Source organism: Penaeus chinensis, chromosome 4 (genome assembly GCF_019202785.1).
Source record: "Penaeus chinensis breed Huanghai No. 1 chromosome 4, ASM1920278v2, whole genome shotgun sequence".
NCBI lineage: Eukaryota > Metazoa > Arthropoda > Malacostraca > Decapoda > Penaeidae > Penaeus > Penaeus chinensis.
The window spans coordinates 8,187,543-8,198,001 of record NC_061822.1 but is presented as its reverse complement, the minus strand read 5'-3'; the positions used below and the strand labels follow the sequence as shown (position 1 = coordinate 8,198,001).

General features: G+C 42.2%; 1 protein-coding gene across 1 annotated transcript in view; it reads left to right on the top strand.

Annotated features, from left to right (window-relative positions):
• LOC125025184 (homeobox protein ceh-24-like) overlaps positions 1 to 9,694 on the top strand; it is a 58,650-nt gene extending 48,956 nt beyond the window's left edge. Inside the window, exons 2-4 of the mRNA XM_047613160.1 lie at positions 1,269 to 1,363; positions 4,143 to 4,276; positions 9,574 to 9,694. Of these exons, the coding sequence (XP_047469116.1) occupies positions 1,269 to 1,363; positions 4,143 to 4,276; positions 9,574 to 9,694 (350 nt within the window). The remainder of the gene's footprint in view (positions 1 to 1,268; positions 1,364 to 4,142; positions 4,277 to 9,573) is intronic.
• Positions 9,695 to 10,459: the final 765 nt, after the last annotated feature.

Below are 10,459 nucleotides of genomic sequence, written 5' to 3'. Positions count from 1 at the left end.
TTATATTCTGCATTTGGACATGAATTTCTCATCCATTTATTTACGCTTTATCCATTTCTTTATCGTCTTAGACTGACACTGACGAAAGCCTTTAAACATCTCGTGACAGCGTGACTACACCCCCCCACACACACCCCCAACCCCCACCTCCTCCCCATTGCACAAAAGACAGAAAATGAAAAATGGGTTTTGAAATTAAGTGAAACTTGAAATAATAGAGAATTTACTACCATTAATCTTAAGAAAACATATATCTGCTTATAAGACGTCTGGCCAGGAAGGGACTTGCATCACGCGAGGCTCCATAAGCACGGAACAATGATCAGTCTTACTAACGTGCTGTTGATCATGACACTCTCCATTTCCTCGTCGGTTAAAGGCTGCTGTTGTTGTTGTTGTTGTTGTTGTTGTTGTTTTTAGGTTTTTAGACCTACGCCTGTGTTTTTTCCGTGATTTATGATTTTTTTTTTTTTTTTTTTTTTTTTACTGTTTGTGATATGTTTTTTTTCCAAACCATTCTTGTATTTTTTGTTTTTTCCTCTGTTTTTTTTTTCTTTTTGTGTTATGTATTTTCCACTATCTTTGTGTTTTTATCTTATAATTTTTTTTGTCTTTTTTTTTCCTGTTTTTTATTTTGTATTTTGTATTACGTTTTTTCCCTATCTTTGTATTTTTATGTTTTTCTCTCTCTCTTTTTATTTAGCTTTCCTCTCTCTCTCTCTCTTTCCGTGTCTTTGGTAGCAAAAAGTGGCGTTTTTTTATATTTTCATTGAATCCTGGATTTTGATCCTTTCGTTTTTTGTTTCTTTGGATTTTATCTTTTAAATCCTCTATATTTATCCTTTTGATTCGTCTCTCTGCTTTTAATCTTCTAATCTAATCCTTTTTAACACTTTTCCGCTGCGCTTTTGTTTTCCTTCTCCTCGCTCACACACATTCTCTCTCTCTTTCTTTTCTCTTTCTCTCCTTTTCTTTCTCTTTCTCTCTCTTTCTCTGTTCTATCTCTTTCTCTCTTTATCTGTCTCTCTCCCTTTCTCTTTCTCTCTCTCTCTCTCTCTCTCTCTCTCTCTCTCTCTCTCTCTCTCTCTCTCTCCCTCTCCCTCTCCCCACCCACCCCCCCATAACCCCTTCCCTCCCTCCCTCCCTCCCTCCTTCCAACCATCATTTCAAACCCTTCTCACCCCCCCCCCCCCGCACCCTCGCCCAAACAGCCTCCGATCATGTATTCTAACCCCCCCTTTCTCTCTTTTTATCTCTTATCTCAACAGGTCCCTTTGGATTCCCGCGGAGGATCGGACACCCTTATCAGTCGAGGACTCCGCCAAAGCGAAAGAAGCCGCGCACCTCCTTCACAAGAGTTCAGGTGAGGCGTCCGGAAGTTTGTGTGTCCCTTTTGTCGGATTTTTTTGTGTCGTGTTTGTTGTGTGTTGTTGTGTTGTTGTGTGTTGTTGTGTGTTATTTTGTGATTTGTGTGTTATTTTGTGTTATTGTGTGTTGTGTGTATTGTTGTGTTATTTTTTTATTTGTGTGTTATTTTGTGTTATTGTGTGTATTGTTGTGTTTTATTATGTGTTGTTGATGTGTGTTATTTTGTGTTTTTGTGTGCTGTGTGTGTTATTTTGTGTTATTGTGTGTTGTTGTTGTATGCTGTGTGTTATTTTGTGTGATTGTGTGCTGTGTGTGTTATTTTGTGTTATTGTGTGCTGTGTGTGTTATTTTGTGTTATTGTGTGTTGTTGTTGTATGCTGTGTGTTATTTTGTGTTGTGTGTTGTTGTGTTTTTGTGTGTTAACGTGTGTTTTGTGTTATTACGTGTTAGTGTGTGTGATTTGTGTGTTGTTCTGTGTTATTGTGTGTTGCTGTGTATTATTGTGTTGTGCGATATTGTTTGCTATTGTGTATTCCTGGAATTCCTGGATCTGGAATGAATGCCGTGTTTCTGTAGAACTGCGTGTGTGTGTTAAGTGAATAATGTGATTTCATAGACTTTAATGATGAATGGGCGGATATACATATATCTAAGTTTGTGAAATATACTAAACAGGGAGGTATATTCAAAAGGGAGTATATCCAAATCAAACCGCACATGAATCTGTCTATATGCGTGTGTGTAAACAAAAATATATACATGCAAACTCATGCGCAAAAGTTTGAAACCAGTCATGCATGCGTGGCTGCATCTTTGAAGTGTCCGAGGGGAAATGAATAGCAAAATCTGTTCTTTTTTATGTAAATTTGATTTCGCTGTGACGTCATGATATATCTTCTGACGTCACGCTATACCGGAATCCGAGATTTCAGATTTAACGGATGACGTATGATAATTTCCGTGTTACTAAATGTTCGAAGTGTTTTTTGTTTTTTTTTGTTTTGTTTTTTTATAATAGTGTTATTCCTTATTATCAAATCTCTCTTCCAATTTGAAGTTCTCGATGTAGAAATGGGATGTTTAAGAGAATGTTCGACGGTGTGCGGTTTAAGACTGTATGGTCAATTAATATCGTTTAAAATGCTTTTCAATTTACGATCAATACTCTCGTAAAAAATATAGGAAAAAAGAAAGAAAAAAAAATAATACTTAATATTCATGCCTTTTGTCATTAAACTTTTAACACGCAATTCACACTTTTCTCTCTGCAAACACGGCCGCAGATATATACCAAAAGCACACGAAGCACAGGTAGCCGCGGTTGGCAACAGTGCTAACGATCTCCTTCCCTGACAGTGTTACCATGAGCGGCCGAGTCACGAGGAACACGTTCGTCTCGCCCGGTCACGCCATTTGGACGGGTTTTCGTCGCTTTAGAGCAGCCAATTCCGGTCTTTAGGGGATTTTGAACACGTGTTTGCTGCATTGTGCACAAAGGTTTAACGCGGCAGCAGATTGAGCCATCAGTCAAGAATAATCAGCTAAACAAAGATAGACACGCGATTGATTCTCTGGCGGTCAGTCGGCGACCCGAGGGACCGTTAGTGCAAAAGTGAATAATTTCTTAAAACTGACAGCGAGAAGATCAAACAGCTAAGCCTTACGCTCCCCCGTTGCAACTCTGTTCTATGAATGTTGAATAAATATTGCAGGATGTATAATTCTACGAGATTCTCAGATCATTTATCATTCAAGGGATATCGAGAATAAAAGCCAGTTGTACTATAATCAACTGTCGAGCACTGTTGTTTGAAACGCCATCGAGTAGGATATACGTGTACTTTGCTAACATATTACACGTTTATCTGTGGTTATGAAAGTTATATAATGCTATATGTGTGTGTGTGTGTGTGTGTGTGTTTGTTTGTGTTTGTGTGTGTATAAGAATGTATATGTATATATAAACACATATAGTGTCTACATATGTATAGTATATATATATATGTATATATATAACTATATATATAATGTATGTATGTATGTATGTATTTATACACACACGCACACACACACTCAGTAATGAACTGAGAGGGGCTTAAGTGAAATAGAATATACAGATATTCTTGACCGAGATGTGTTTTTGACAAATAATGCCAAAAACACAAGGACGATTACCACGATCACAAGAAACCAATACGACCAGTTAAGAATACCATGACTTTGTACTTCCACGTGACACGTAAACCCCCGAACAGCTGTACGACCAAATTAGTCATTATTATTACCCTGGTGCCGTCATTTGTACCTCCACATTAAACATCACCACATAACACTACAAAGGGACCAGTGCCACGGCTCTGAACACCACCTCAGGCATCACCACAAAGACATGTTCCCCCCAACCACAAAACACACACTGCCCCTACCACAAGCATGTACTACCACACCCCCACACGCACAAGTACATATCAATAACATCATAAACACACTCAAGACCACAAACGCACTCTCCTATCCACCACGACCCTCACCACCAACCAGGCATCGCAACCCGAGGTAAACAAACACCGTCAACACCACATACATGTTCTCAAACCACTTGCCAAGCCTACAACCACAATCTTGATTAAAGCAAACATCACCAGAAACACGTTCTCAACACCACCACAACCACCACAACCCTTTAAAAACCCCACACACTCTCCCCACCAACACACCTTCCTCCTCCTCGCCACCACTATTCACAACCATCTCTCCGTCTCTCGCCCTTTTAGGTGAACGAACTCGAGAAGCGGTTCAACAAGCAGAAGTACTTGGCGTCCAGCGAGCGAGCAGCCCTGGCCAAGCAGCTCAAGATGACGGACGCGCAGGTCAAGACGTGGTTCCAGAACCGAAGAACCAAGTGGAGGTGAGTTGAGGGTTTTTTTCACATATTTATTTTTTCGATTGTTTGTATGTGTATTTTTGTGAGGTCTTTCGGATCTCATATATATATACATATATATATATTTATATATATATATAAACACATATATATGTAAATATTACGTTATATATATGACATATATATTTCATTATATATATATATATATGTATATATATGTCTGTTGTAGTTTATGTGTATATATATATATATATATATATATATTTGTTCATGTCTTTCGGAGTTTTGTTTATATATTTTTTGATGAGATCTTCCGGATTTTTTTTTTTTTAAATTATATTTCGGTTACTTGATAGATTTTTGGTGGATTGGGAAAGTAAGAGGAAAACGTATTATTTTTTTTCTTCTTTTCTTTTTTGTATTTATATTTTCTTACGTTGTTGGTCTTGGGGGGGGGGGGGGGGAAGAGAGAGAGATTAATCCTCACGAAGAAGGCGATAATGATCCCAGTACTTGTGGATTTCCAAAGAGATTAAAAAGAGGGATTAAAACAACAAAACAATTAAAAAACAACAAAACAATTAAAACAACAAAACAATTAAAACAACAGCTAAGTGCGAAAAAAAATCTCCCTCCTCGACGGTAATTCCCTCCGTCTTCCGGCTGAGAAAAAAAAAAAATATATAAGGAAGATTATTATAAAATATAACTTTTTTTTTTTTTCTTTTTTGTATTGTCTTTCTTATCGCCGATGGTTTTAAAGCCTCGATAAGCTGTTTAAGCTGTGTTGTATTGAGCTTAGATTACTCTCGAGAAGAAGGAGAAGAAGAAGAAGAAGAAGAAGGAGAAGAAGAAGAAGAAGAAAAACAAAGAAGAAACACTGTGCGGAGATAACAAGGGAGCAATTTACTTCTAACTCTCTTCCAGCCTAATCTAATTATGGAACGATAAAACATAGGCTTAATTGATCTAGATGGCAGTAATTATCGTCACAGTCAAATTAACTCGAAAACCTCGTTTCTCGCATCAATTATGCCCGGCCACTTTTACGTTTCTGATCCCCCCCCCCACCCCACCCCACTCTACCCCTTCACCCCTCCACCTTCTGGTCCATCCCGACCCCTCTCCCCTCCCCTCTCTTCCCCTCACCTCTCCTCTCTCCCCTGTCCCCTCACCTCTCCCCTGTCCTCTGTCCCCTCACCTCTCTCCCCTCACCTCCCCCCTCACCTCTCCCCTCTCCTCTCTCCCCTCTTCCTCTCCCCTTCAACAGCGAAGACTAGGTTTTGGACGGGGAAAAGATTACACTATTTTGGCGAGTAAAGATTAGTCATTTTGGGAGCGGGGAAAGGTAAATGTCACAGCAAATATAGAAGGGGTGGGAGGGGGGGGGGGGGGCGGAGGCGGGGTTGGGAGACGAGGGGATGGGGTGAGTGGGGGGTGGGGGGGAGGGGTGGAAGAGGATGCTGGCGAGGAGGATAGGGAGGAGGAGGAGGAGGAGGAAGATGGGGAAGAGGAGGAAGGAGGAAGGGGAAGAAGAAGAAGAAAAAGAAGGAAGGAGGAGGAAGAGAAGAAGGAGGAGGAGGAAGAGGACGAGGAGGTGAAGAAGAATAAGGAAGCGATGATAAAAAAAAAAAAAGAAGACAGTAGAAGATGGAAGAGATAGAGACAGGAGGGAGGGGGGGGGAGGGAGTATAAGGAAGAAGAGAAATGCCCAATGACTTTTATTCATTTGATATCCGTGGGTAATGAAAGTGTAAGTCAGGTTAGAAATTAAGGTTTACCCAGGGATTATTATCGTTATTTTTTTCCCTCCCTCCCTCTTCTCTCTTCCACCCCAGTCCTCCTCCCCTCGCCCCACCCCCCGCCCCCACCCAGCCACCCACCCTCCATTTCCAACTCCCCGGATGTGTGGAAAAGGGAATTATACAAACCGCGCGCATTTGGGTGAGGTTCAGCGGTAACTCATTACGTTCCAAATGACTCTTTCTCTCTCTCTCTCTCTCTCTCTCTCTCTCTCTCTCTCTCTCTCTCTCTCTCTCTCTCTCTCTCTCTCTCTCTCTCTCTCTCTCTCTCTCTTTTTTTTTTAGGGGGGGGGGGGGGGGGGGGTGGATGAGGCAGAAGTTGCGAAAGTTTGGACGATAAAGAATGTATTAATGTTATTTGAAGGAGATTATTCTGGAGTCGGATGGACGCGTATATAATTTGGATGTGTTAGCTGTGAGATTAAATCGTGTTATTGTCGGTGATAAGTAAAAACAGAGTGCGACGCGTTCGTGCTCATTTCCGAAATTCATTCATCATATTTCTTTTCATTCGTTCATTTTACTTGCCTCATTTTTAATTCATCATTATTATTTATAAGACTTGTATCTAGTGTCTTACGGCGAATATACAACCGAATAAATACACACACGTACACTCAAAAGTATTTTTTTCTCTCTCTTCTTTTTTTTTTTTTTTTTTTTTTTTTAATTCTGTTCTTTGTGGGATTTGCAGTTAGGCCCGATTAGGTGCCAGTTGACATTATCTGTCGACGCAAAAATGTGACTTCGTTAGCGCGCCAAAATTCTTTCCCGCGCTGAAAAGATGGCGGGATATTATCATGATTAAACACTTGCTTTTCGCTTTTCTGTTTTTAGAGTGTATTAGCGCATGATTTAGATGTATGTGTATATTTTTTTTCGGTGGAGTTTTGATTTTATTATTCGTTATGAGGGTGATTATTGTTATTATTGTTATCATGATTACGTTTTGATGTTCGTTCGTGTTTTTCTGTTTTAGCCATGCTCTTATTTTGTCGATGGCTTTCTGTTTTATTGTTTATTTATCTGTTGTTTTATTTATTTGTCGTTATTGTTAATGTTCATGTACTTACATGTGAATGGACGTTTAAATGCTCATACACATACGCGTACATATTACTGCTCCCACATAAACCGACATGCAGACCTACAATAAAGGTATATAAACGTACACGCTCATGTTAGAATACATTTGTACACACGTATACTCATTAACATACATTCAGTAAAATGAAAATGTCTCTCCCCTCTCTCCTCTCATCTCTCCATTCCTCCTCTCTCCTCTCCTGCTCCAAAACTTCTCTCTCTCCTCGCTCTCTCTCTCTTCTCCTCTCTCTCTCCTCTCTCTCGTCTCTTTTTCTCTCTCTCTTTCCTTCTCTTCTCTTCTCTTTATCTCTCTCTTTCTCTCTCGCTCTCTCTCCCTCTCTCTCTTCTTTTCCCCCTCCCCCTCTCTCAATCTTTTCCTCCCCCTCTCTCATCTCTTGTCTTTCCCTCCCACCCCCCTTCTCCTTCTCTCATCTCCTTTCCCCCCCTCCCCTCTCTCTCTCTCTCTTCTCTTCTCTCTCTCTCCCCCCCTCTCTCTATCTCCTTTCTCCCCCCCCCCTTTTCCTCTCATCAATCCTCTCTCTCTCCTCTCTCTCTCTCTCTCTCTCCTCTCTCTCTTCTCCTCTCTCTCTCTCCTTATTCCCCTCTCTCGTCTCTATCTACTCTCTCTCTTCCTCTCCTCTTTCCCCTCCCCCCCCCCACCCCTCTCTCTCTCTCTCTCTCTCTCTTGTCCCTTTTCTCTCTCTCTCTCTCTCCAAACTCTCTTCGCTCCTCTCTCTCTTCTCAACCCTCTCTTTTCCCTCCTCTCTCTCTCTCTCTCCCTCTCTCTCTCTCTCTCTCATCTCTCTCTCTCTCCACCACAAATACACAACCCCACACGTGAAAAAAAATCCCCGTGTCGTTCCCATAGCACGGCCCTCCCCCAGGCCCAAAGGACGACATGTTTCTCCAATTTAAAGTTAATGGGGATTTGTCGAGTTCGGAAACTTGTTAATTGAAAATAGATTTTTGGAGGGGAGGGATGGGGGAGAGGGAGGGAGGAGGGAGGGGGGGAGGGGGGGGATGGAGGGAGGAGGGAAAGAGAGAGAGAAATTTAGAGAGAGTGAGAGAGAGAGAGAGATAGATGGAGAGAGAGAGAGTGAGAGAGAGAGTGAGAAGAGAGTGAGAGAGAGAGAGAGTGAGAGAGAGAGTTTAGAGAGAGAGTTGAGAGACAAACGAAGAGAGAGAGAGTGGAGAAAAAGAGAAGAGAGAGGAAGAGAGAGAGAAAAGAGGAGAGAGGGGGGGGGGGGAGAAACAGAAATAGAAAAAAAGAGAGAGAGAGAAGAGAAGAAGAGAGAGAGGAGAGAGAGAGAGAGAGAGAGAGAGAGAGAGAGAGAAGAGAGAGAGAGTTCAGCCCCGGCCCCCCCCCGGAAAACCCGCCCCCCCCCCCACCCTGCTTCCTTCTCGTCTTCTTTTTCCCTCACCCTTCTCACCCTTTCTTTTTCCCCTCCCCCCCCTCCCTTCCTTTTCCCCTCTCCCCCACTCACCCTTCCTTTTTTCCCCCACCCCCGGGTTTTTTCTTCTTTCCCCCCTTCCCCACTTTACCCTTCCTTTTTTTTCTCACCCTCCTCCCTTCTTTTTCCCCCCCCCACTCACCCTCTCTATCTTTCCACTCACCCTCCTCTTCTTCTTTTTTCCCTCTTACCCTACTCACCCTTTCACTTTTCCACTCACCCTTCCTCTTCACTTTCCCTCTTCCCCTACTCACCCTCTCTATCTTTCCACTCACCCTCTCTACGTCTTCTTTTTTCCCCTCTTCCCCTCTCTCACCCTTTCACTGTTCCACTCACCCTCCTCTTCTTCTTTTTTCCCCTTCTTCCCCCTACTCACCCTCTCTTCTTTCCACTCACCCTCCTCTCATCTTTTTCCCTCTCCCCACTCACCCTCGTCTATCTTCCACCAACCCTCCTCTCCTTGATTTTTCCCTCTTCCCCTACTCACCCTTTCACTTTTCCACTCACCCTCCTCTTCTTCTTTTTCCCTCTTCCCTGACTCACCCTCCTATCTTTTCCACTCACCCTCCTCCATCCGTCATTATCTCCTCTTCCCCTACTCACCCTTGCTCTTTTCCCCACTCACCCTCCTCTTCTTCTTTTTCCCTCTTCACCTACCTCACCCTCTCTACTGTACCCACTCACCCTCCTCTGTCTTCTTCTTTCCCTTCTTCCCCGACTCACCCTTCACATTTGCCACGTCACCCTCCTCTGTCTCTTCTTTCCTCTTCCCCTACCACCCTCTCTTTTCTTTCCACTCACCTCCCTCATCTTCATTCTGCCTCGGCCCCGGAACTCATCCCCTTCACTTTCCACTCACCCTCCTCTTCTTCTTTTTTCCCTCTTCCCCACCACCCTTTTCACTTTTACACCTCACCCCCTCTTCTTGCTTTATCCCTCTCCCCCTACTCACCTATGCTCCTCTTTTTCGCGGTTCTGCCAGCCATGCCAGATCCAATACCCCACCTTCCACAAACACATCCCCCCTAACCACACCAAAATGGAAAAGAATCTACTCTCTCGCGTCTCGAATCACCAAACTGTCCACGTCCCTCAACAACTGAAACATTAATTTCGGCCCCGGTGAGCTTATTTTACACTCACCCACGATCTGTCAGACCAGACCAGACATCCTTGTCTAACTATTAATACCTGACTCTCACTACAGCCTATTCAACTAACATCCGCACACTTGAGTATGCGTCCTTAGCGCAATATCTAAACACTATCTATCTAACGAATAAGTCTTTGTCCACATACTATCTCATTATCTATCTAATTGCCTAATTAATCGGACTTCCAAACTCTCATCTTTTTTTACAGGAATCAATCAAAAACTGTTCTGATATTTACCTATCTATCTGTTTATCTATCTTTCTGTTTAACACATACACTCTGTCCTAACTAATTAACCTAGATTTAACTGTTTACCTTCTGCAATGACTATCTACTAATGATCTATCTATTCAACTTAACTTCGCAACTGCCGTATATCTGTCTAACTCTGTCCAAATTTAGTAAGATCGAGAGTGCAATCTATCCAACTATCTATCTCCCTATGGATCTCTCTATCTGTCAGTCTATCTCTCTGATTATCTATCTGTCTCATTATATATCTTGCTGTCTATCTATATATCTTCCTATCTATATATCTATCTGTTTATTTGCTTTATTCTCTCACGAATGTTTAATCTTAAATATCAGTATATGTATGTACGGTACACACACACTCACACACAAAACACGACCACACACACACAACACACCACACAACACACACACCACACACACACACTACACGAAACAGAAGTTTTGAGACTATAAGGGCT